The 25,487-nt window shown below is 58.9% G+C and overlaps 4 protein-coding genes across 22 annotated transcripts; all 4 read right to left on the reverse strand.

Annotated features, from left to right (window-relative positions):
• Positions 1 to 242: 242 nt before the first annotated feature.
• On the reverse strand, positions 243 to 4,927 carry HYAL3 (hyaluronidase 3). Its single transcript, XM_027582635.1, has 5 exons — positions 4,860 to 4,927; positions 1,731 to 2,641; positions 1,242 to 1,331; positions 474 to 1,125; positions 243 to 374 (listed from the first exon to the last, which is right to left on the reverse strand). The coding sequence occupies exons 1-4, from the start codon at positions 4,885 to 4,887 to the stop codon at positions 850 to 852; spliced, it is 1,305 nt and encodes a 434-aa protein (XP_027438436.1). The 5' UTR covers positions 4,888 to 4,927; the 3' UTR covers positions 243 to 374; positions 474 to 849.
• On the reverse strand, positions 3,363 to 6,360 carry NAA80 (N-alpha-acetyltransferase 80, NatH catalytic subunit). 14 transcript variants are annotated; one of them, XM_027582643.2, is made up of 4 exons: positions 5,812 to 5,832; positions 4,860 to 4,972; positions 4,591 to 4,754; positions 3,363 to 4,461 (listed from the first exon to the last, which is right to left on the reverse strand). In XM_027582643.2, exon 4 carries the CDS (start codon positions 4,343 to 4,345, stop codon positions 3,578 to 3,580), a length of 768 nt encoding a protein of 255 aa, XP_027438444.2. In that variant the 5' UTR covers positions 4,346 to 4,461; positions 4,591 to 4,754; positions 4,860 to 4,972; positions 5,812 to 5,832; the 3' UTR covers positions 3,363 to 3,577. The 14 variants fall into 14 exon arrangements, with proteins under 14 accessions (XP_027438444.2, XP_027438443.2, XP_027438448.2 ...); XM_027582642.2 differs by having other exon boundaries at positions 3,363 to 4,465; XM_027582647.2 differs by having other exon boundaries at positions 3,363 to 4,347; positions 4,587 to 4,754.
• Positions 6,361 to 8,124: 1,764 nt separating this feature from the next.
• Positions 8,125 to 19,670, reverse strand: LOC113918067 (hyaluronidase-2). Of its 6 annotated transcripts, none has more exons than XM_027586249.2 (6): positions 19,535 to 19,670; positions 16,409 to 17,376; positions 15,834 to 15,923; positions 9,597 to 10,520; positions 9,155 to 9,244; positions 8,126 to 8,970 (listed from the first exon to the last, which is right to left on the reverse strand). In XM_027586249.2, exons 2-6 carry the CDS (start codon positions 17,324 to 17,326, stop codon positions 8,656 to 8,658), a joined length of 2,337 nt encoding a protein of 778 aa, XP_027442050.1. In that variant the 5' UTR covers positions 17,327 to 17,376; positions 19,535 to 19,670; the 3' UTR covers positions 8,126 to 8,655. The 6 variants fall into 6 exon arrangements, with proteins under 6 accessions (XP_027442054.1, XP_027442056.1, XP_027442050.1 ...); XM_027586250.2 differs by lacking the exon at positions 19,535 to 19,670 and adding an exon at positions 18,224 to 18,670; XM_027586251.2 differs by lacking the exon at positions 19,535 to 19,670 and adding an exon at positions 17,755 to 17,936.
• A 2,065-nt stretch (positions 19,671 to 21,735) lies between these two features.
• Positions 21,736 to 24,669, reverse strand: TUSC2 (tumor suppressor 2, mitochondrial calcium regulator). The gene is made up of 3 exons (XM_027584572.2): positions 24,381 to 24,669; positions 23,149 to 23,269; positions 21,736 to 23,018 (listed from the first exon to the last, which is right to left on the reverse strand). The coding sequence occupies exons 1-3, from the start codon at positions 24,524 to 24,526 to the stop codon at positions 22,953 to 22,955; spliced, it is 333 nt and encodes a 110-aa protein (XP_027440373.1). The 5' UTR covers positions 24,527 to 24,669; the 3' UTR covers positions 21,736 to 22,952.
• Between the last annotated feature and the right edge of the window lie 818 nt (positions 24,670 to 25,487).

Below are 25,487 nucleotides of genomic sequence, written 5' to 3' on the forward strand. Positions count from 1 at the left end.
GGGAAGGCGAGTTCTTGGCCATTGGGTTCAGGCCCACATCCACGAGGCCGAAACTACTAGTCCCAGGGGGCTGTATGCGCAGATGACCGCAGGCCGCCTGAGCGCAGAGCACCTCGGGAATTGTAGTCTACTCCAGAGACCCAAAAGCCCACGACGCTCTAGCTGAACTACGTAACCACAATGCCCTGCGCACACTCGCCCCCTCCCCCCGCCCCCCGTTACATGTGCCTCCCGGCACAGTAGTTAACTCTGAAGCTGCCGCCTTGGAGCAGGCTACCACGGCAGCAGGCAGGACCGGCATTTCTTGGCACCGAGGCTGGACATTCGCGACAGGAAGAGCGTGGGGCTTGGTAGAGCTGGGTAAACAGTCAAACCTTAGGCAGTGAAAGAAAAAGTGACTTTATGATGAAGCAGAGGACAGACAACAGCTTAGCTTAGCACTTACAGACCTTAGCCAAGATCTTGGAGCCCACCTGTCCCTGGACGGGTCTCCCCTGTGACCTCTCCATGCACCCAGTGAGGAACTGGAACAGAGCTCTGGGCTGGCAACACTAACTATCTGGAACGGTGACTCTCCCCAGGGCTGCTTCCTTATCGGAAGGGATCAAGTGATCTCAGAGGACCTTTGGTTTTTAAAATGGTGTAAGCAAAATAATAATAATAAAATAAAAAGGTGTAAACCTTTTTTTCTGGCCCCTTCCACTTCCCAGGGGCCCCATGGGAAGTGGGGGATGTATATGGGAGGACTGACTATAAACGGAATAGAACAAGAGTGGGACAGAGTTCTCCCTCCAGGACTGGAAAAATGGCAGCAGGGACAAGAGACTCAGGGACAGGTAACTTCTGGCTTTATGCTGCTTCTTCAGGCCTGGGCTCAGGCCTGGGCTCCTGGCAGGTAGGGCCAGTCCAGCCCGGGTAACAACGGCAGCTAAAGGACTCCCAGGCGCCAGGGCTGCCATCTGGCTGCAGGTGCAGAAAGGCTTCCAGCTGTCCTCCATCTTGCCAGGCACAACGCCCATGGCCATGGCAGCGCTGGTGACTGCAGGCTATGGCTGCCCTGGTCACGTTGATTACATAGGGGCCCAGGGTGACCACTAGGTAGTCATGGAGATGCCAGCACTCCTCCTGAGGAGAGGGGAAGGATGTATCAATGCTCCTGCTCCATGGCTCTGACATGGTCTTTCTCCCAACCCTGGGACTCCAGCATGGGCTGCATGGCAGGTTGGAGGGGCAATGATCACCTCAGAGCTGGAGAAGCTTAGGTCCCCCCAGAGCACCACGCCGGCCGCCCCGAGTGCTGCGCTCACACCAATGGTCTGCACAAGGTCATCCTGGAGGCAAAGAGCTGCTAAGCCAGGCCTGAGCTGGCCAGATCCAACTGGGCCTACTTCCACCTTTGAGAAACTCTTCTGGCTCATCGCCATGATCGGATTCCACGACTAGAGTAAGATTCCTTGGCACTGAGCCTCTGAGTGGCTTCTCAGGTCCTCCACTCAGGGGCTGTCTCCCCTCAGACCAGGGCTCCAAAGGCTGGGCCTTGCCTTCCCCCTCAAGGTATTCCAACACAGAGCCTTACTTCCTTTTCAGATGCTCCAGGATAGGACCTCCCCACTAAAAACTAGATCAGGGCCTCCCCATCAAATCCCCCTAGGGCAACATCTTCTCTTCAGACCTTCCTCAGACAGGGCCATGCCCCCCACTCAGACCCCTGGATCTCAACCTTCACTCACCTGAGACAGGAACCTCCCAGAGCTCCGGTGTGTGAGGCGGGCATAGGCCAGGACAGGCAAGGGCTGTGGATGCCCAACGGAGGCCACACGGAAGGCCTCCTCCAGGCGATATCGGACAAATGCCTGGTGGTAGATAGGCGGCAGCCTGGGTGGGAGGTAGATGCTAGGAAAGAGGGCGCTGGAGGCAGCCCAGAGCCAATGAAGTTGGGTGTTACGGGCGAGAGCGGCTGGGTGGCAGTGGCCCGTGTAATTGGAAGCCATACCATGCCAGCCATTGCTACAGGCTGGGAAGCGGTAGAAGCCCCAGAGCCCATGGGGTTGCAGTGCCTGGCCCAGTCGCAATGTGTCCTCCATCAGGGCTCGGGCTGCCTGTTCAAAGCCAGCACGGGCCTTGTGGAGCTGCTCCTGGGGGCTCAGGTCGGGGAATATCCGCTGTGCCCAAGCCCATGAGGCTGCCTGATAGGCTCGGCGGCGGCCCCAGTTCCCAGCCCAGAGTGGGCTCCATTCCTCCCAGTCTAGCACTGCCAGGCCAGCAAAGCCACGTCCTAGGCTGTGGTGGATCTGGTAGGTAGCCCGTGCCAGGTGGCGGTCAAGAGGGACAACCTGGGGGATGCCCCCATTGTGAGCTGTGCCCCTGGGCCCAAGGTAGGGATAGAGGCCGAGCTGGTTCTTGTAGAAGATGGTGATGTTCTGGCCATGGAAACGCTGGCCACGGTTGGCTGTGATGCCCAGGGCCTCTAGTGGCAGGTGCACGCCAAAGCGAGTCTTACAGTGTGCTGAGGGTACGTTCCACAGCACAGAGAAGGGGCGTTCAGGAGCCCAGAGCAGGGGCTGGCCAAACCCCAGGCACAGGGCCACTCCGAGCACCAAGGCCAGGCCCAGCTGCATGATCATGCCCCAGGGATGGAAACCTGCAGGAGAGAGGGGCTGTGAGCTTAGAGTCCATGGCCATGGCCATACCTTCCATACAGCAGGGAAAGCTGGGAACACTCCCCCAACTACTCCCCATGAGGATGGGGGTGGGGAAAACATGGCCCCTCTGTGGTCCTCTAGCCCTCTCAGACCAGCCACGCCATGCGTCAGCCTAGGCAGCTCCCCTCCCATGTTCTCCATCTTTGTCATGACACCACTGTGCCCTCTGACACCTCGCCCACTCACAGTTCTCACCAGTCCCCTTCTGTCCTCTGTCCATCTTGTTCCCTGCCCCAGGAACACTTAACACCCTCCCCCCTTGCCTGGCTACTTAGCACTCAGGTCTCTGCTGTGACATCACCTCCCCTGGATTTCCAAACGGACTGAGGGCACTTGGGCTCCCACTGTCCCAACATAGATCCTGCCACTGTATGCCTGTCTCCTTCTGTTCCTTGGATCAAGGCCCTATCTGTCTAGTTCCCCATTGCCTGGTTTAGGGCCTGACACACAGTAGGTCCTCAGTGAATGGTGATGAGTGAATGTGGAAGGGTACAGACACCTTGTCACCTGGGCCTGGCACAGTGGGAGGGGCGAAGGTTAGGTGTCCCTTCACCCATGGCCCCAGGGCCAATGTGGATCCAGAGGATCTTACAGATATAGAGGATCTAAGATAAGGCTGGGAGGTGAGGGTGGGTCAACAAATAAACTGTCACAGCCACACCCAACAGAAGCCTTTATTCAGCCACACTGACAGCTCTGAGCCACATCTCTGGAGCAGTCTCCCAGCCCCACTGGTACTCAGGAAACATGGCCAGGCTAAAGCTGCCCCCAGGCTCTAGGGACTGGAGGTATGGGGCCAATGGGCTGGGCTGAGGCTGGTACTGTCCCAAGCAGTCCATCGACCCCGAAGGACAGTGCCTTGCCCTGGGTAGCCCTCAGATGTCCTTTTCCATCCAGAATATAGGGCATCCTCTCAGGTCTTGGTACTGCGTCTCCAGCAGGCTTTGTGGAGGGGGCCCTGCAGGAGGTGGGGGTGAGGTGGTCAAGGGCTCAGGCAGGGGAGGGGGTGGTGGCAATGATGGCCCCTTGGGGGCTCTTGGGGCAGTTTGGGGAGTTAGACTAGGACCCTTGCAGGATGGCCGGAGAGAAGGGGCTCTGGGGAAGGCCCTGAGCAGGGTGGCAGGCAGCTGTCGGCTGGTGAAGACCAGGCCCTGCACAGGCTCACCCAGCTGGTAGCCCAGGTGGGCATAGAACTGCAGCTGGTCATGGGTGGTGAGGTGGAGCCGGCGGAAGCCCCGGGCCTGAGCAAAAACCTCCAGGCCCTCCATAAGACGGCGGCCAAAGCCACGGCCCCTCAGAGCCCGGGCCACCACCACTGTCTCCACCAGGAGGCTCTGGGGCCGGTCTAGCACCCGTGACAAGCGGGCATGACCCACTACAATGGGAGCTGCGTCGGGTGTGGGGCGGGGGCTCAGCAGCATCAGGCAGAGGGGGAAGGCATCTGAGGACTGGCCCAAGGAGTGCAGGCGGGAAGCACGGCTTCGGGGCCACTGCTCATTGATGAGGTCGGCACAGGCATCCAGGAGCTCAGGTCGGCAGTGCACAGGCTCCAGGGTCAGTTCAGCCAGGTTGGGGGCTGGGATGTCCTCTGGCTGGTGTGCGGGATCCAGGGTCAGCTCAGTGGAGCCAGGACTGAGGGTCATCTCTGGATGGCATGCAGAACCCGGGGTCAGCTCAGCTAGCCTGGGGCTCAGGGTCAGCTCTGGCTGGTGTGCAGGATCCAGGGTCAGCGTGGCCAGGTTGGATCTCAGGGTCAACTCTGGCTGGCATGCAGGATCCAGAGTCAGCTCAACTGGGCTGGTACTCAAGATCAGCTCTATCTGGTGTGCAGGGTCTAGGGTTGGGGTCAGCTTTGGTGGGCCAGGGCTCAGAGTGAGCTCTCACCTACATGTAGGATCTAGGCTCAGCTGAGTCAGGCTGGGAGCCAAGGTCATCTCCTGCTAGGTTGCAGGTGGCTCAGTGGCAGGCTAGGGATTAAGAGCACAGTCTCCAGACAGTGGTATCTCCTCAGACCACAAGGGTGCTCCTCCGACGGACAACAGCCATGCTAGGCTGTACAAAGAGGGAGGACAGGGTTGGGGCAGGGAGGGGCCGACAGAGTGCTAGGGGAGCCATGCATCCCGGAAATGGTAAACTACACCTTGTCCCCATACTCACCTGATGGCACAGGTGACCTGGAGACCATCCCCTATACCTGACTCGGGTGGACAGCAGAGGAAATAGGTCCATCGTGTCCCGCTCCACACTGGAGGGAGGCTGAAGCCTAAAGGCTGGGGCAGAACCCAAGAGTCCTGGCCCCAGCCTGCTGTGGCTACAACTTTGTTCTCCCCAGGACGGTGGGTTTAGCCTTACCATCATGGCTGGCTGGCCATCAGATAGAACATGCAAACTAGACACCATGATCCCTTACTTAAATCCACTCAAGATTCCCTTTGGAAGAAACACAGCTACCCCTGGGAGCTCCCCTGTTCCTTCCTTTCCCCTACATTCTTGGTCCCAGCCTTTTTGGCCTCTTGGGCCATGCCTGCCACCTGACCAATCCTGGGGTACCACTCACCCACCCGTTTAGGACGGGATTTCCCTTCCCTGCCTGCAGCACAGAGCCCATGGCCCTCTCCCCAACACTGTGCAGCTCAGGACACTTTGCTTGGGCACAGACCCAAATGTCCCTTCAGATGGGGCCCCAACAGCACTGGCAAGGGGCCTGGCTCACAGTCCCACAGCAATGTGGCTCTTGCAGGCTTGGTTCCCCACTGGCCTGAGTTTCGTAGTCACCCTAGATAAGGACCACAGCTTCCTTCCTAAATCCACAAGGGTGTCCAACTGCCACCCGGATAGGGGCTCAGACCTCCTGCGCCTAAATCCCATTGTTTGCCCATCCTACCCCAGGCCCTGCGCCAGAAGGTCTACGCTGGGGGATTTCTGGTGGTGGGGGATCCGCTGGGCTGCAGACTTCTACTCACCTGCTCCAGAGGACGTCCTGGCTCCCCTTCCCCACCTCCCCAAGAAGGTCCCCTGAGCTTGAGGCCAATTCCACACTGGTCGTCCACAGGTAGGAGCCCCCCGCCCCACACACTATATCCCACTCAGAGGGCTATAAGCCCCTCACCTGCATCAGCTACCTCCTCAGCAGCCGCCGCCCTGGACCTAGAGGGAGGAAGCCCTAGGATCCGCCCCCAGGCTTGGAGCCCCAGACTTCCCCGCGGGCTTAACCCTTTCAGTGCCGACCCCACCCACTGTGGGCGGGACTCGTGTCCTCAGGGAGAGGCGGCAAGGCTCTCCTGTGCCTCGGTTTCCCCCTCCCTCCTAGTGGGTGACAAACAATGGAGTTTTTTTGGGGGGGTGGGTGGGGGTGCTTCAGGACCTTGACTCGGGGTGGGTGTGGCTCGGCATGCTCTAGGAGGGAACGACAGACGCAGGGAAGGCGTGTAGAGCGGCACAGCCACTTGAGGACCGCACGCGTGGGGCGGACGACGGGAGACAGTGAGGACCAACACGCTGCGCGTGGGAAGAGGGAAGTACTGACATGTTGAAGCCAAGATCCGGGATGCTCCGCGTCCTCGCTCCGCGCTGGCCGGTTTCTCGCTCTGTGGTTTGGACTCTTCCGACCGCCCGCGCTGGCCCCTAGCGGTGCGGCGGACGCAATGCAGCCGTCGCGGCCCGCAGCGCCCCACCTGGTCCAGACTTTCCCTAGGCCACCCACCCCCACCCCCACCCCGCCTCCGCGCGTCACCGCTTAGGCCCCGCCCCGGCTCCGCGCGTCATAACACCGAGCCGGCGCAGACCCGGTCTCTGCCCTGGCTCCGCCTCTGCCCCGCCCGCCGTCGCCGAGCCACTGCTCCCTGCTCCGGCGCTTCACCGCTGTGACCGAGCGCAGGCTCCACCTCCTCCTTGATGTGCCCCGCCCAGTGCAGGCCCAGTCTCTGGCTCCCTGGCACCGCTTCGTTCCTTCGGGATTCCGCTCGGCAGAGGCCCTGCCGCGGCCCATCACGCCAAAGCCTTGGCTGGGTGCAGGCCCTTCCTCCACTTGGCTATACTTCCGCCTCGCCTCGTCTCGCCCCACCCTAGGCTCAGGCAGGTCTCGGTTCCCGTTGGCCTCCCGGGTAAAAGGTTCCTGTGTGGAAAGGGTCAGGTGGAGCTTCCTCCTGAACTTTGGGCCCCATCCTTGGAAGCAGCCGCCCTCGGACAGACATCAGGACTGAGTGAGAGAGACGAGCCTTTGCTGTGCCCTCTTGCGTCCCAGTGCCTGTACGTTTTGGGCACTCAGTAGCTCTTGAAGCAAGAATCATACCTACTTTATTTGCGAGGCTGGTACCTCTGAGCAGATTCAGGTTGCGTGCAGGGCTGGTTACTGTCAACACATGGTAGGAGCCAAAGGGCTTTACCTCTATGGCTAGACAGCCTGGGTTCGACCTAAGCTTCTCTATTTTCTGGCTGTGCAACATTGGGCATAGTTGTTGCCCTCTCAGTGTGTGCCTGTTTCCTCATAACGTCATGTTAGGATTGAATGAGTTAGTCTACTTAAAGTGCTTAGCACAGGACTTGGGGAGGAGTAGGTGCTCAGTGAATGTCAGTTCTTGTGATAGCTGCAGCTTAAAGACTGGGCTCAGTGTCTCTGGAGATGTTTATGACTCTGCTGGGTGGGTGCTGGAGGCTCTAACCCCTTCAACTATCCTGGCCTGTAAGCATGTGTGCAGGTACAGACATATGCTCTTTTTTTTTTTTTAAGATTTTATTTCTTTCTTTGACAGAGAGACACAGCAAGAGAGGGAACACAAACAGGGAGTGGGAGAGGGAGAAGCAGGCTTCCTGCGGAGCAGGGATCCCGATGTGGGGCTCGATCCCAGGACCCTGGGATCATGACCTGAGCTGAAGGCAGACGCTTAACGACTGAGCCACCCAGGCACCCCTCAGACATATGCTCTTGATGGTGGCTGAGAATAATCCTGACTGTGACCCTGACTTGTGTGACTGCTTGTACTTGAGAAAGCTGTGGCCAGGCTCAGAGTGCATTAGGTTGTGAAACCAAATAAAGAAAACCTCATTAAAAAAAAAAAAGAAAAAGAAAAAAGAAAATCTCATTTAAAATGGAGTCGAGGGGCGCCTGGGTGGCTCAGTTGGTTAAACAACTGCCTTCGGCTCAGGTCATGATCCCGGAGTCCTGGGATCGAGTCCCACATCAGGCTCCCGGCTCAGCGGGGAGCCTGCTTCTCCCTCTGACCTTCTCCCCTCTCATACTGTTTCTCTCTCTCGCTCTCAAATAAATAAATAAAAAAATCTTTAAAAAAAAAAAAATAAAAAAAAAAAATAAAATGGAGTCGAGCGAGACGTTTGGGTGGCTCAGTCGGTTAAGCGTCTGCCTTCCACTCAGGTTATGATCCCAGAGTCCTGGGATCAAGTCCCGTGTCGGGCTCCTTGCTCATCGGGAAGCCTGCTTCTCCCTCTCCCTTTGCTGCTCCCCCTGCTTGTGTGCTTGCTCTCTCTCTCTCCTTCTGTCAAATAAATTAATTAATTAAGTAAAAATAAAATAAAATGGAGTGGAGAGGCTAGAAGAGGTAACTCAGACATATCACTTCTTGCAGCCCTTTGCAGACCCAACAGGAAGGAGCCTACTTTACTCCTCCAATAGGAGGAAAGATTTTCTCATTGCCTGACAGCAGCCCAGCCAATGAGAGAACCTCATAGCTCAATGAAAAATCACCACCCTTCAAACTCCCAGTTTACTCCAATGGATTTTCTGTTTATAACAGTCCCTTCCAACTCCCCCCTTTCGTCTGTAAAACAGCATTCCTCTTTGTTCTCCAGACTTGCCTATGGTTTTGCAACAGCTCACATATCTCAAATTGCACTTCTCTGCTGTTCCCCAAAAAAACCCATTTTTGCTGGTAAAATAAGCAATTTATTTTTAAGGTAAACAGGGTGCTCAATGTGTATCCTGGTGTGTGACCAATCATCACATGCCCTGCTGCTCACACCGTGCTCCCTTCCAGCCACGGTAGCAGCGACATTGGAACTCCACAGCCATCTGCATCTGATCCTCAAGTGAGAGGGCACCTTGTAGGGTCAGGGGCCTGCCACCACGAGTGAGCTGGATGGAGAAACTGGCGGGGTTGAGGATGAGGAGGGCCTCGGGGTGGTTGGGGCGCCTGGCACAGCGACCATGGCCTGAGCACAGGGCTTGACTGCACAGAAGAGCCCCACTGGTCATGTTGAGGATGAAGGGTCCCAGTGTGGTGTCCACATACTCCTTGATGGCCTGGCATGATTCCTGAGTGGGAGGAGGTGCATCAGGGACACCCCGATCATGCATGGGCCTACCTAGGGCATTGACACACTCACCTGCTGGCCCACCAGGAGTGCAGGGATAGAAAGGGCGGGCCAGGGTCTTCCCAATCAGCCTGCCAGCCCAACTCCTGCCCCCACCCTAACTCCCATCCTGGGCCTGAGCTCACCTTGGTTTTTGTGTTCTCCCAGCTCATCCAGAGTACCACGCCTGCTGCTCCTTGGGCTGCACTTTCCCCCAGACTGTGCTCCAGCTCATCCTGGGGAAAGGGACAGCATAACTCTGAGGGGCCTTCCTCCCTCCCTCCCTCCCCCGCACAGCACATTGCTGTAACACCACTGGATGGGACAAATAACTCATAGTTCCCACCTGGGGCTGCTCTGGCCCCGGTGGCGAGAGGCAAGCCTGTCCTCACCGTAGCCTGCAGCAGGCACTCCATCTTTGTGATGAATGCTGAAACGTCTGTACTGAGCACAGAGCTTGGTGCACAGTAGGAGCTCAAGGAATGGAGCATAATGGATGAAAGTGCCCCAAGGCTGTGTGGCCTCACTTACTGGACCTAATGCCTGACAAGGTAGGCTACAAGGTGGGTGGGGTCATAGGAGACTCACCAGGGGCAGAAAGCTGTTCGTCTTGTCATAGAAGATCTGAGCATAGGGCAGCACCGGCAGATTGGGCTCCCCAACACTCATAGCCATACGGAATGCCTCACCTACACGGTGCCGCACATACATCTGTCCCTTCCCCGTGCCCTCCAGCTCTGCGGGCATGTAGATGCTGGGGTAGAGGGCATGGCTCTGGCCCCACAGCCACCCCAGCTGGTCATTCTGGGCACCGATACCCGGCGGGCACTGGCCAGTATAGTTGGGGCTTAGAAAGTCATAGTTGTAGCAGTCAGGGAAGCCATAGAAGCCCCAGAGGCCACGAGGCCTCAGAGCTTCCCCCAGCTTGAGGGTGCCTGCCATCCAGGCCTTTGCAGCCTCCTGGAACTGGTCCCGTGCTGTTGCCTCCACCCGAGGAGCTGGCCAGTCGGGATGCTGCCCCCGTACCAGTGCCCGGGAGCGCTGCCGGTAAATGTCCTTGGTGTCCCAGTTGAAGGCCCAGCGTGGGCGCCATGCCTCCCAGTCGATGACTGCCAGCCCTGAGAAGTCGGACTCAGGGATGGCAACCAGGATGTCCTGGAAGGAGCGGGCCAGGTGGGTATCCAGGCTGGCATTCTGGGGCAGGCCACCAAACACAGGCTCCCCAGCAGACGTGTAGTAGGGGTAGGTGCCCAGCTGGTAGCTGTAGAAAATGGTCATATCAGGGCCGCGGAAGGTCTGCCCAGGGTTGGCCACCACATCGAAGACACTGACATCCACATCCACGCCGTATTTCTCCAGGCACCACTGGGTGTTTGCGTTCCAGATGGTGGTGAAGGGCTGCTTGGGTACGATGGGGCTTCTGGAGCCTTGGGCTGCGCCAAGCAAGGTCAGGAAGAGGGTGTAGGTGGGAAGCAGGTGGACTGCCACGGCAGAGGATGGGTCCAGGGAAACCTGACCAAGGGAGGCAAAGCTGAGAGCAGGTTCTGAACTCTCTGACCCCTGCTCAGAGAAGGCGGGCCAAGCCCCTTGCTCATTAATCCACCCCTGCTCGGCCTTAGGTAAATATTGACCATGGCTCGGGGCTCAGGGAGGTCAGAGGGCAAAGGAAAGGCGTGGAGGAGGAAAGCTGCCACTGGAGGGCACATCCGAGTTGCCTCTAGGGCGGGGCCTTTGCCCTCCTGTCTCCCATAGGCTTTGCCTCGGCTAAGCTAACCAGTCCCCTTCCCCAGGGGCCACAGAAGCCATGACTCTGTTTTGAGAAGAGCTGCTGAGAGCCAGGCCCTCAGCCTCCAGGCTGACCTGACTGATGGGGAGGATCCTTTCCTGTCTTCCCCCAGGAATCCTGGCCAGCCATTGGAGAAAGAGATGCACAGCTGGACAGGTCAGCCCAACCCTCCTGTATACCCACCAGTCTGCCCACTTGTCCCTGCTGACCTCAGGGCTGAAGGGCCTCATCCTCCAAATTTCCTGACCCCGGTGTGAGGGCCTAGGCAGGGCTCAGCAAGATTCTGTTCCTCAACTCTGGTCCCAGCTGCACCAGACTCAGAGGAAGCTGCTGGAAACTCTGAGCTTTTGTAGGGGGGGTCACCCCACCCAGTCTGGGGGCGGGCTGAGGGGCAGGCCCTGGGTTGGAGGGCTGGGCCAGGCAGCAGAGCCACCAAGGCACCCCTAACAAAGTGCCTTGCTAGAAGGTGGGGCTGGGTTGGAAGCAGCCCTGCCCACACAGTCAACATCAGGGCAGGGCTTTGTGGCTTTTTTTGGGTTGGGGTGGGGGTGGAAGCAGTGCAGGGGGGCTGTTTGGGTGGCAGACCCCTCTGGGCAGGCCTGTGTGTGGTATTGGAGTCTGGGTGCCTCAGTAAGGTATCCTGAGGGAGCCTACTTTCCCTGCAGGGCTGCATTATGATATCTCTGGGTCTTAGGCACTTTTGCCTTTGTGGGCCCCTTCCTCAAAACATTAAAAAATGCATTTTACAACTGTGCTGGTACAAAGACAAGTACAATCCAGACTGAAGTCATTATTATATATTCATTATTAATATATATTTTCCTCTGATTAAAAAAGTGAAGACAGGGGCACCTGGGTGGCTCAGTCGTTAAGCGTCTGCCTTTGGTTCAGGTCATGATCCCAGGGTCCTGGGATCGAGCCCCACATCGGGCTCCCTGCTCAGTGGGGAGCCTGCTTCTCCCTCTCCCACTCCCCGTGCTTGTGTTCCCTCTCGCTGTGTCTCTGTCATATAAATAAAATCTTTAAAAAAAAAAAGTGAAGACAGTTTTTGGGCCCCTAGAAGTATTGCGGCCCCAGGCCCTACACCGACTATGCCCAGGAGGTAGATCTCCTCTGCTTTAGGGACGAGTTTGAAAGGCACTGTTGTCTGTGAAGTCAGGGCTGGTCAGCTACGGTCTAGGCCTCTGTGCAAGGTCCGGTAGTATGTACAAGTGTGGGATCCAGTGCCTAAGCTGGGTGTGAGACTTTGCAGTCTTGTGACTATGAGACCCCGTGTTTGGGTGACCATGGGTGTGTCAGTGACCACATACTTGTTCATTCCTTTGTGATTTCACTTGTTTGCTGATTCAGAAGCTGATTAGTGAGACCTGCTAGGTGCCTAGGCCCAGGCATGCCTGCCAGGGTGGGGTGAAGGAAACCTCATATCCCTGATCCAGGTGAAAGTGCTACTTGAGTCCACAACAGAGTCTGAGCCTGAGCCAGGGACCCCCTGGCACAGTGGCCAATGAATCAGTGACACAGCGGCTACCATCTGGACTCGGTCCTCCAGGCTAGGATGGAGAAGCTGACAGTGCTGAAGGAGGAGGACCCCAGCACAGGATCTAGCCACAGAGGTGGCGGCTGCTGATCTCGTTCAGGAAGCAGGGTCCCAAAGCGATGACCATTAGGCTCAGAGAGCCTGGCAAAACTACCAAGGCCTGAGGGGACAGAACACCAAGGCAGCCCCGACTCCCTCTTCCTGAGGGTTCATGCTACCTTCAGGTGCCCCCAGAAACATAGTGCCACAATTGGCGTAACCCAGCCAAACCTCAGGCTGGCATTCTCTAGCTGGCCTCAGTCTAGGGGAGAAGCTCTAATGGTGGAAATGGCAGGGAGATGCTCCCCAGCTCTAGGGCCCTGCCCACAGACCCGCCCCTGCTGGGCTGGTCTGGCCGGGTTGGCCCAAGCGCTGTGTGTGTCTGGGGTCAGTCCGGCTTGGTTGTCCAGCCCTGCCTGCTCTCTCTGGTGGTGTGCATATCCCAGGTCTGAGCCACCTCACTCCCCTTTACACCCACCCACCCACAGCTGTGGCTGTCCCTGAGTTGCAGTTTCCACAAGGCTGTCGTCCAGGTCCTCCTGGAAAGTGATGTGAGGTGATCACAGGTTTGCCCGGAGGGGTCCCAGCCGGATGGGTACAGGTCACAGATGTCTGGGGGAGGTAAGAGTTGTGTAGGTCACACATGTGGGGGAAACCACAGCTTTGCACGGGTATGGAGGAGTCCTGACTGGGTGGGAAAGGCCACAGATGTTGGTTGTTAGAGATGTGGGTGGGGTAGCTCACAGGTGTATTTGAGGGTCACAGCTGGGTAGGGGAAGTCCGAGGGGTGAGAGCAACAAAGGCCACGAGTCACAGCTTCTTCCTTGCCCTTTTTGCTGGCTCCAGCATCTTGTGACCTTATAGACCAACACCTTCATCTTCTGTCCAGCAGGCTTCTCCCCACCATGGCCATGAGCACTGGGTGCCCTTCCACCTCAGCGCCCTCCCCCTCCACGTGACTGACATTGCCTTCTGTGCTACCGCCTAGCCCCCTTCCCTCCGTTCTCGGCTGTCACCAGCCAGAGGGACAGGGATCACTTTACAACCTGAGCTGACATCGATGTGGTGGGGCTCGCTTCTCCAGGCTCTGCTCCACTGACCACCTCTGACTTGGCCTTTGCATCTAGTGTGCATCCCCAGGACGACAGGGCCCTTTGCTGGTGCGGCTCGCAGATGCAGCCCAGCCCAGCACTGGCATGTGTGTGAGTGCTGTTTACTGAGCAGGTGAGACGGTCACTGCCATCAGGCAAAGTCAGGCGTGGTGCCACTCGAGGGCTGCCCTTCCTGCCCTACCTGTGGTAGCCCCTGGCCACGCCGCAGCCTCAGACTGCAGGTCCCAGCCGTGTTCCAACTTCCTGCAGCCTTTGCCCGCACTTTGTCTCTAGTAGCAAGCTTCCCCTTCCCCTTTTCAAACTCAGTGTAGAAAGCACTTCCTCAAGGATACCTCCCTTGAGGCCTTGTGGCTGGGCTGCCCCCCTTTACCACTTGGCTGTTTCTTGAATCTGTCTCCCCACAGCCAGTGTTGTGTCATCACTGACATGGACAAGGGGACCCCAAGTGTGGGTTTGATGGCTGAGGAGAGGGGCAGAGCCCCCTCAGAATGAAGCAGGCTGGAGCTAGTCTGACTACTCCAGATGCTACTTCTCTCCCCTGGGACAGCTGGGGACAAGCCACATTCTCCCATGGTCAGGACAGGGCTGACCTTTGAGGAGGTCTCTGCTCCCGGACTCAAGATGCCTCCCTCTCGCTCCATCGCGCGTCTTTGCAGTGGGACAGGGCTGAGACCTCAAGATTCAGGTCCCAAACCCCAGTGGAGGACTGTGACCCAGCTGGGGAGAGGTGTGTGTGGCTGAAGTCCACTGCCCTTGGAGCAGGGAGTGGAGGAGACGCTCTTGCCTGTGGGAACAGGGAGGGGAGGTCTGGCTACCTGCCCAGCCAGGGAAGATCAAATACATCCACTTCCCTTTTCTCCCTGGGTGGGCAAGGCGAGGTGAGTGGCACTGGCCCAGCTGGGGATCCAGGGGCAAGGAGGGGAAACACAATGAGCCCGGTCCCTCATGGAAGGCTGGGGCCAACTGCTTTCCAATCGATATGGAGAAACCCACGATCCTGGGAGTTGGGGTGGAATGTGAATCCCTCCGTTCCCAGTGGCCCCCGCCCCAGCAGGGCAGCTGCAGAATGGGCAGCTCTGGCCTCCAGGTTCCACGGACCGCATCTGACAGATATGAAGTCCCCAGCAGAGAGTCTCACGGAGACAGGGCTGCGCTCAAACCTCCTGAGACACCCTGGAATCTCTCTCACGTGTCCTGGCCTAGGTGCAGACAGTCCAAGCACAGAAGCAGGTGTTTTATATTTAATTTACAAAAGAGACCCCAAAATAATAATAATAAGCTATCCAGGGGCAGGAGAGTAGGGTCAGGTCCTCTCTGGCCCGGCTGTGCCCCTCTTCCTCTCTGGCAGGGAGAAAAGGGGCCTCTCAGGGAACTGCCCCTCCCCCTTAGAACAGGGGGGTGAGAGCTGGTATGGACACCCTGCTGGGCATCCCTGGGGCTCTGCCCCCTCGGAGCTCCAGTGTGTCCACCCCGTGCAGGCTCCTACATGCCGGGCGGAGCCCTCGTGGCAGAGGCCAGCTGGCCCGGCGGCTGGGAGAGACCCCTATAAAGTCCAGGTGAGGGCCAGGGCTGCCACAGCCAGGGAGCCGGTGAGGAAGGACCCAGCCCAGGCCCCACGGGCACCCCCAGCTGCCCGTGTATGGTCCCACTGGCATTGCTCGCCACCCCAGCCTAAGTAGCACTGGCAGCGAAAGTGCGTCTGCAGGTAGTTGAGATCAGCCCAGCTGAGCTCCCCCTCTGGGCGCAGCTGGGGCTCCCCAGGTACGTGGCTAGGCACCAGGTGGAAGCTGCTGGCGCTGAGGTGCAGGAAGGTACTGGAGCTGGGGTCGCGGCGTACACAGCGCCCGTGCCCATGGCACTGGGCCCAGCTGCAATACTGGGCAGCCCAGGACACGTTGACTACGTAGGGGACCAGCAGCCGCGTCAGGTAATCCTTGAGGTACTGGCAGGTCTCCTGAGGGCAAAGGCCAGGGATCAGGGTCAGCGGCCTCAGCCCACAGGCCCGGATGGAAACTCTTCTGTTCTTGTAGCAGCACACACGTGTACACATACATGCGTGCTTGAGCCCTTACCGCCCCTGTTCCCACTGAGAAGGGCGGAGGGGACAGAGACGAGCCCGGCAGGGCAGCTGGGGCTGGGGGAGGGTGCAACTCTTAAGGCTGTTCAGGACAGTATGACTCCTTTCCTGGGAATAGGGGAGGAGCCCTTTCTTCTCTGTTGGGACCAGAGAGGCCTTGGGTGGGAGACAGACAAGGGGCCCAGACTAGGTTGGTTTGCTCACCTGGAGGTTGGCAGCCCAAAGCTGCAACTCTCTCCCCGCCCCCCTGCAGACTCCACTCCGTCTTACTCACCGTGCTGGTGGTGTAGCCTGCGTCGCCCCAGAGGATGACCCCGGCTGCGCCCAGGGCTGCACTCTCACCAATGGTGGAGATGAGATCCATCTGTGTGGGAGGAGGGCGGTCACTGGGGAGACTGAGACCACAGGGTGAGGACAGGACAAGCTGGACGGGCCCCCCACCCTGTTCTGCCATGCTGGTCCCCTCAACCCAGTACCCCTTCCCACCATCAGGCAGAGGCTGTTTCACTTTCTCGTTAGATGTGCAAGCCGTTTGCACTCCTACTTTAGCTTCTGTTTCCCAAGCCACTGGCCCACTTGAATCTAGGATGTATCTCTCAGGATGGACTCCCACGTCCCTGCTCTGCCCTGGATGTGCTGGGAAGCTTTGAGCAAATTTCTCAGCATCTCTGGATCTCGATTCTCTTATCTGCAAGATGGAGATGATGATGCCATCCTTTCACAAGGTCAGAGAGAGAATGACGGGAGGGGATGGAGAGCAGCTAGCCAGCTAGGGCACAGGAGGCCCCCCGCTATCCCAACCCCACAGTGCTTGGGCGGGGCGGGGAGAAGGCAGGGGCCGGCACGTACCTCGCTAAGCCCTGTGAGCCTGCGGCTATAGGTGGGTCGCGTGAAGACGTAGACCGGGAGCGCGTGGTTGGCATGGTGGGTGTGAGCCACGCGGAGGGCCTCCTGAACGCGGAAGCTGACAAAGTTGCGGCCGTGGGTGGAGGACGCCAGTGTCTCGTCCAGGTAGACCGAGGGGAAGAGGGCTGTGCTCTCGGCCCACAGCCAGGCCAGCTGGTCGTTTCGGGAGACCTCAACATCAGGGCAGCGGCCGGTATAGGTGTCCCAGTTCTGCACGTAGTCGTGGTTGTAACAGTCGGGGAAGAGGTAGAAGCCCCAGAGGTGCCGCGGCCGCACTGCCTTGACAAAGCGCAGCGTCTCCAGCATGAACTGGCGGGCCGCAAACTCAAACTCGTACTGCGCCTGCTTGACCACACGGTCTGCTGGCCAGTCAGGGTGGCGAATGGACACCAACTGGCGTGACGACTGGCGGTATATGTCCTTGTCCTGCCAGTTGCGCACCCACACAGGCCGCCAGTCCTCCCAGTCGATGACTGCCAGGCCTGCAGGCTCCTGTGTACGGATGTAGTGCTCCACGTGCTCCTGCAGCATCTTCAGATGTGCCCAGAGGCTGCCATTCTGTGGCACGCCCCCATGCACAGACCTCCCCACGGAATTGAAGTGTGGATACAGGCCCAGCCGGTCATGGTAGAAGATGGTGATGTTCTGGTTCACAAAACCCTCATTAGGTGAGGCCTGCACATCAAAGGCCTTCAGGTCCAGTGGTACCTTGAGGCGAGGGCCACAGTCTTGTGTGGGGACATCCCATGCTACCACGAAGGGCCGGCCGGTGAAGATGGGTGGTGCTGTGGGCTTGAGCTGGGTGGCCCATGCCACCAACACCAGGGCCAGTGTGACGGCAGGGCCCAGGCCTGCCCACATGCTGGGGGCTGCAGGAAGACGGTGTCACCTGCCTGGCACCAGCTCAGGAACTGGGGGAAAGATGGGAGAGAGCAAGTTAGTCTATAGAATCCTGGAGGTGCCCACCCCAAACCCATTCACACTCCCACAGTCCAGGCTGTGTGGGACACTGTGCCCAGGGCTGTTCAGACCCTGTTAGGTGGCTGTAACAGGTCTGAGAGACCACCGGCCACGGAGGGGAAGGTAAGACACCCTGGGAACTCACTGCCAGGAACACAGGGCTCCTTCCTAGAGCAGGTGGCTTACAGCCGGGTAGAGACCTCTAGTAGGTCTGTGACTCTCAGAACTGGCAGACTGAGCCATGGACTCGCTGCTCAGAAATACAGATATCTGCAAAACCACCCAACACATGGTTTCAGAGAGCCCCGAACCCGAGGCCCACTCTGTACCCCGTGAAGAACTCCCGATCCAGAGAAATGATAGCATCTGGATAAGGCAGGGCACAGCTCATGCGGCCACCAGGAAGCTGGAATAAAGCCGCGGGGCTGGTATCTGTGCAGCACCCGCCTGGCAGAAGAGCGAGGCTGTCAGGACTTTGTCTCGAGCGCAGACACTCTCCCAAGCTTGGTGGAGGCCCCACCGGGACAAAGGGGCGGCGAACCTCCCACGGCGGCGCCGGCGGACCGGCCCTTCCCTCGGCAGCCCCCGGGAATGCACGCGCCCGCCCCCCAGGCGGGCCCGGGGAGGAGCTCACTTCGCCTGGCCTTTGTGCGGGACCCCGCCCCCGCCCCGCACGTGGGGCCTGAGCCGGGCCGGGTGGGGGTGGGGTCCCTGGGCCGCCACGCTGGGCGCATCCCCGAGGGTTCAGAACCCAGCCCGCCGGGAGAGAGCCGCTCGGCTTGCACTGCTCGCCCTCACCTCGCGCGGGGCGCCGCCGGGACCCGCGCCATGGCCACCGCCATCCCCGGCCCAGCCCGGCCCAGCCCGGCCCGCTCCGGCCGCTCGCCCAGGCGCGGCCCCGGCTCGGCGCCTCTGCTGCTCCGCCCCCCACCTCTCGCCCCGGCCCGCGGGCCCTTTAAGAATCCAGCGCGGAGGTTGGGCCCGGGGCAGGACTTGAGGCCGGGGCGGGAAGGTGTGCCCGACTTTCACGCAGCCAGTGCAGCATTTCGGCCTCCAAGTTTCCCAGATCCTCCGCCGGGGAATGTGGCCACCCATCTGGAGCCGTGAGCCCCCTCCAAACGGGGCTTTCTTCTGGAGTCTCAGGCGCGAGCTCCAGTCAGCCCAAGATTTCCTCCCCCACCAGCCCGCGGCCGGTGGTACAGTCCTCCCCGCTCCGCCGCGCGACCAGCCGCTTAAAGGGACAGCGTAAGGGACGGGAGTCGTGGAGGGAATAAAGAAGGTGGTGTTCCTCCGCCCGTCCATAAGGTGGTGCTGCGGGACCCGGGGCCTTGGCTGGGGGCAGCAGAGGATCTGGCCCTGTACCCGCGAGTGTAGCTTCCAGCCCTGGGGCAATTTGGAAAGAGGGACGGTGACCAGAGCCGACCTCGGGCCTTCCGGGACAGTAACACCCAGTCCCCTACGGATCAGGGCTTCCCTTCCCCACCCCCTCCCGGCCCAGTCTGAAGGGAAGCCCCGCCCCCTGCCAGACTGGGGGAGGGGGACCAAGCGCCAGCCTCTTAGTCCTTGCTGGGCTGGGCAGAGGCTGTGGTTGTCTTGGCAACACGAGCTTTTGAGTCGCAGCGTGGCCCGCCCCGCTGGGGGCCGGTAAGCCCAGCGGGCCCTGGGGGTAGGGCCCCCTGCCTGCGACCTGCATTAGGGACAGGCCGATGCCTGGGCTCCCGTTCCCTCCTGCCCAGTCTCTCTGGAGGCCTGTAGGGGCCCCCCCAGGCTTTACTTCAACTCTGAGGAGGCTGCTACCCTCGCAGTGGACCCGGCCCGACCGCAGAGAAAGCCGGTCTGGCTAGAGGGGCTTCCCCCAGCCTCTACCCGGTATCAGGAGCCCTTTCGCCCCACAAGCCCCTCTCGCTGGGGAGCAGGCTTGGAGCTGGACCGGGCCGAGATCTCCCTGCCTCTTCCTAGATCCTCTCCCCCGTACGGGGCTCAGCTCCCCCAAAGGGCCCGGGTCTGCACCACCAGCCCATTCCCGTACGCGCGCCAGGGAGAGGAAGGAGAGAGCTCCTGTGAGCGGATCTAAAGGGGGTGCAGACCAGTCGCCTGTACTGGGCTCACCTGTGTGGGAGCCCGTGGGCCCAGTAGGTCGGCGGCCTCCCTTCTTCCCCGCGTGAGCCTCTCCAGCTAAGCTACTCGCACCAGCTGCTGCCCGCCGGGCAGCCCGCCGGCGACTTGATAAACCCCATCCCCTCCCACCCGCTCCCGCCTCCCACCCCAGCCCTTTTTCCTCACTTCCTGCTGCCCCTCTGAGAGGAAAGGGCCAGGAACAAGCGCGGGGGAAGGGACCGCCTTGACCCTGTTTCCCTCCGGCATGCCCTGCTGGCTGGCTGCCCTCCCCACCCTTCCCCCCTGGAGTATGCCCTGGCCCTGCGAACTGCACCAGGTGACAGGAAGGCTGTGGGACTTGGCTCAGGTGACAGCCTCCGCCATGCCGGCAGCTTCCTAACCCTGAAAGCTCTTCTCCCTAACCTTCCCTTGGGGTTGAGGCCCATCCTCAAATCCAGTAGCCTGTGAGTGGAGGGGCCCCAGTGGTGGGATGCTTGGCTGATGGTCCCCCAAGGCAGGTGGTGAAGAAGGGAACTGGCCCTGAGATGGTTTGGGGAAACTTCCAGGAGCTGAGTCAATTTTTTTCCCACTGAGAGCGGAAGCATCCCAAATGTGACAGAGTGGGCAATGTGTTGATGTGTGTGACTGTGCAGGGTGGGGGGTGGAACAGGGGCTGGGAGGGATCTATAGGCCTCCAGCTCTTCTGCTGGAGGACATTCCTAGGTGAACTTCACCAAGATACTGCAGAGTAGGGAGCTCATAACTGGAATGAGAAAAGGGCTGTGTTTCCATGGGAAGGGGTTGCCCATAACAGGACTGGCCCCAGGGAGAGCTGCAGCAGAGTCCCAGCAGACTGTTCCAGAGAGTTGGACAAGTCTGCACACCCTCAAATCACCCTGAACCTACCCCATTCACCCTACTGGCCCACCTCCCTGATGCCCGGGGCCTTTCTCGTAACAGAAGGCTGTGGAAGACTGGGCAACTGGGGGAACTGGGTACACACCCTAGTCTGTCCCTGAGGACCAAGGAGTCCAGGACATGGCAAGGGAGGGTGTGTTCCCATTACCACTGTGCTGGCTCCATAAGGGACACAAGCCTTGGAAACTGCAGGGGGTGGGGGCCTCTGGGGAAACAAAGGCCAGACCAGACAGTCCCAGGGCAGGGACACTTCCTCAGGCAGCCAGCAGGAAGGAAGTGAACACAGCCCAGTGGAAGGGAGTGGAAGAGCACTGCCCTGACCCCCATTGTTTCCAGCTTTGGGGTCAGCTGGGGCAGGCTGAACGCAGGGAGTTCCCCCACGCTGGGACTGTGGTGACGGGCGATGGGATGCCATCTGGTATGGCAGAACCCCGGCCCTGGGGCAGTAAGGGGGAGAACGGAGGATGACACAGCTTTATGTCTGGCATCTTTTCAGGAAAGTGGGAAGGTGCCCAAAGAAGAACTACAAAGGCTGCACAGGATGATCCTGCTCCGGATGTGACAAATTTAAGCCTCCGAAAGACTGGCAGGCCAACTCCTCAGACCCAGAAGCCTGTGTCCCTGAACTCCCTCTTCCCTAACTGGAAGTTGGGCTGATGGCCAAGGGCCAAGCCTAGTAGGGAACCAGCCTTCTAGCAGGGCCTGAAAAGGGTAGGCTGAATATACATAGGGGGCAGCTGGAGGTGAGAACACAGGGTCAGCAGGGAACAGGTGGGTTATGCCCGATGGAACAGAAGCCCCACACCCACTCTCCTGATGGTACCCACAGGCAAGTCCTGGGAGGAAGCAGGTGGGTTTGGGCTACATGGCCTGGCAGTAGGCCAAAAGCATGGTGGCACCCATCTGATTGCTGTCCACTTAAGATGGGTCTTGGAGGTCCATGGGGTTCATGTTGTGACCTCATGTGGGGTCAGCTGGCATGGCTGGGGGCATGACAGCTATTCCAGACCTCAGGTCATGCTCTCACCTCAGGTCAGGCAGATGGGGCCAATCCCTAGTGAAGCACCCCAAAGCCTTCCAATTCCAGCGGTCCCCACCTATTAGACACAATAGACAAATGAGTGGCCTTCCATTCTGAGGGGCCCTGCGGTGAGGGCTGTGTGAATACACTGCCACCTGCTGGTCACAGCTGGGATGGCCACAAGCTGGGCTCAGGCTTGGACGAGTCTTGATGATAAAGATGGGAGCCATCAGAGTGGCCCAGTCTAGACATTGGATGTCACAGCAAATGCCACTCTTGTATGCAGGGTCTACAAATAATTTTATTGAAACTAAACAAATAACACAATAGCCTTCTTAGATGGGGGGCCACCCTTCCCAAGCCATTTCCCATACTCTTAAAAGCACAGAGCTTGCACAGTAAGGAATTAAAAAAAAAGTCATTTTGATGTAGAAATCAGACTCTGCCCCAACATCATGGACTAGACTATTTACAGACTTTCACATTTTAAGTATTCCTTTATGGTTGATCTCTCCTTTCTGTCTCTACCCAGGGGCTCCAGTACCTTCCATTGACTGATCCTGGGGGATGGGTATACAGTAGGGAAAGGGGTGGTGGGATCCTCACAGCTACTGGCACCAGCCCTAGGGGTGCTGTCCCTCACCAAAGGGTGGCAGATAGTCTCCTCCCTATGGCAGGGGTCGGGGGGGGGCAGGGGAGCTGGTACAAAGGCAAGGAGGATTAGACAAAGTAGGTGGGTTGGGGCAACTCCCCATAGGCACAGGCATCATAGCTCTTCCTGATCCCATCTTATGCCCTCTCAACTGGGGGGGTGTGTGTGGGGCAACAAGTAGTTGCAGTGGGGGGGTCAGTCCAGCCCTGGGTGGAGGGAGAATCCTCCCACACCAGTCCCATCTCCTATTAACAGCCAGAAAACTGTCCATCCATCTGGGAGTGGGAACAGATGAGCAGGTAGGCAGGAAGAATCAGGCTTGCACTGCCCCCACCTCTGTCCAACACAGGAGGAATCGAGGTAGCAAACGGCTGAAATGCTCCAACAAGGGGGTAAAGGAAATGAGGGAAAGGAAGTTCCCACTTGCATACAGCTCCCACAGCCCAGGGGCTGGAAGAAGGCAGACCTTGCTTGTAAAGTGCTGTAGCCCCTAGCAGGGCTGGGCCCTACGCAAGCTTGGAAGAAAGCAGGCTAGGCAAGGGTGCAGGAACCAGGCATTCCTGACCAGCATATGCCCTGCCACGCTCCTTGTAGGGATTGCTGGGGAAAGTGGGCTGGTAACTGCCATTAGCCCTCGCCAGCCGCCAGCGACCTCGTCCACATATAAACCAACACCCAACCAACATTGCAGGACTGCCCTGCTCACAGCTGAAGTTTCCAGGCCAATGCAGTTTATTCAGGGTTGTGGCCCCAGCTTAGATTCCTTAATGGAAGCCACACCTTGAGCCTGGGGGTTTCTTGCTGGGGTAGGGAGTGCTTATGCCTGCCACTCCCCAGGCTCACACCTCATAGAGGATCACAGGAAAATCCACGTGGATGCGGGGAGGATCCAGCTTCACGATGCCCTGCCATGGAAACAGAAGCTAGTGAGGGCCAGCTCCACCCCCAAGAGCCCCCACCATGACAGCAGACCACATGTGGGTCTACCTCCACACACTCAACATACGCCCTTATGACCAATGCCCGGCCCCTCACCTGAGGAATCAGGTTCTTATGCACCCGCCTCAGCTTGGCCCGCTTCTGCCCGTTCTTGGTGACGATTGTCTCCTCGTAGAACTCGTGAGCCAGATCCCCATCCTCATCATAGAACATGGAGCTGTATGGAGAGAGAGGGAACGGGCTGGGCTGGAGCCCCACACCCGGTCATGGCAAATGACCAGACTACAGGGAAGTGTGCCCACCTCCAAATGGGGAGGAACAACCTTGGTGGGAGGGAGAGAGGATAATATGCCTGAAGAATCCCTTGTTTAGGGCCTGGAGTCTACTAGAAGCAAGTGGGGAGTGGGATGGTAGCCAGCGCTATTCTCTCATTCTCCAAGAAGAGAGATCATATCAGAGCACACTGTCACGGCAGCCAAGTTCAGTTCTCATCACTGGAGTGTTCAGCAAAAGTAGCCATTCCAACATCAGGTCCTTGCCTTCACCCAGCGCTTCTAGAGTGGGCAGCATGATGGCCTGGGCATGTGTCTCACTCCAGAAGATACTGCTGGCCCTGGGCCAACCTGAGATGGCAGATGCCTGAGCTAGGAGGGAGCCTGAAGAGAAAAAGGTTGAATCCTCCCCACCCACCCCAGGTGGCTGGTGTAGCCAAACTACCACTGTTGGGTCTCCCGTGTATCTACAGCCAAATCTCCAGTATCACCTGAGTACCATTTCCCTGGGCCCACCAGGGGTAGGCCAATATAGTGCTCCTGTCTGGACCCGTGGAAAGAGAAGGGAGGTCAGTGCTCCAGATCTGGAGAACATACCTGGGTGAGGGTCTTTTTACCCAGGTTCCATCCTCAACAGTAGGGCCCAGTCCTACTTTCCTGGCTACTACCCTCAGAGGTCCAACCCCATCACGATGGGGAATGGAAACAGCCAAAACAGGGTTAATTCTTCCCTCAGAAGAACTGGGGGAGAGGGAGGCTAAGAGCCTTCAACTTTCATGCTGGCCAGGAAGGGATGAAAGAAAGACATCCTGAAGTCGCAGGGAGGCTCTATCTCAGCTTTACCGTGCAGAGGGCCTGCCCATGGACAAGCCTCAGGCCCACTCTTCCCCTAGGGGGACCTTCAAAGCAGCCAGGTCATCAAGAACCGACTGCTCTGCTTTCCCCACCCCTTGCTCCCACGGGGGCCCGAAACATGGGACTCCTTCTGGAGCTCTCTGTAACGCGGGGAGCCCTGCCGCCCGCCTGTTCTCCCCGGGGCGGAATCCGCGCCCTTACCCGCGGCGCGTGAATACGAAGGGGGGCACGACTCGGCCTCGCGGCCGCACCAAAGCTTGCTCAGCGACTGCCGACTCCGGGCCTCCGCCCCCCGCCGCCGAGGCGAAGGGCCACAGGCCCCGAGCTTTGGAGCCGCTGGCGCCCATGTCAGGGCCGCCGGCGCATGGCGAGCCCCGCGACCGCTTTGCTCTCACAGGGCCGTCGGCGCCGCCATGCCCTGCCTCGGCATCCGCTCGCAGGTGCCGCCGGTGCCGCCGCCGGTGCCGCCGCCGCCGCCGCCGCCGCCGCCGCCGCCTTCCGCAGGCTCCGCTGTCTCCACGGAAACCTCACTTCCGCTTCCGCACGCTCCTCACGCTGCTTTCTCTGATTGGCTGCTTCTCTCGTCGGTCCGCGGGGCGGGATCAATAGCGGCTCTTAGAAGCTAGGCATCCCAGCAGGCACCGCGAAACATCAGGTCCCAGCAGGCCAGGCTCTCCCCAGCTGGGATAGCTCCCACCCAGGGCAGTGTACGTTGTGTCTTCACGCTTTCTTCGTGTGTGGCGTCTCCGACGTCCCCGACCCCGAGAGGTCAGGTCCAGCGGGCCTGCCCAACCACCAGCCTCCCCGCAACCAGCACTTTAGGGCTGCCCCAGGCCAGACCGTGCATTGCCCACCTGGCCTTATTTTATTCCCACACAGTTTCTGCGATCCCCACTGTGGCATGTAGAGAAGAAACCAAACCTAAGGATAATGAACTAATTGGCCAAATGTATAGCTACGTTCAGTCTGAAGAACTTTGGATTCAGTGTTCTTTCCAAACCCAGTAGAAGGCATACTTCACGAAAGCAAGAATTAACAGCTGGACCTTCGGTGCCATGAGCAGTGTGTGGTCGTGGTCCGCAGTAGTAGCTCAGGAAATATTTGGTGAAAACGCCTCTCACAGCTTGGGGTGTGTGTGTGTGTGTTGGGAGGGGTGTGGGTTCCCTAAATTCTAGCTTATATTCTTGCCTGTACCATGACCTGAGACCCCATGGTGCTGCGTGATGACAGTACATATCTGTACCCCACATCCTTCACAAATTGGTCACATGGTGACTTTTAAAAGGTGCTCTGTGAGCCTGTCCATCA

The sequence above is a fragment of the Zalophus californianus genome, chromosome 1 (genome assembly GCF_009762305.2).
Source record: "Zalophus californianus isolate mZalCal1 chromosome 1, mZalCal1.pri.v2, whole genome shotgun sequence".
In the NCBI taxonomy this organism is placed as follows: Eukaryota; Metazoa; Chordata; class Mammalia; order Carnivora; family Otariidae; genus Zalophus; species Zalophus californianus.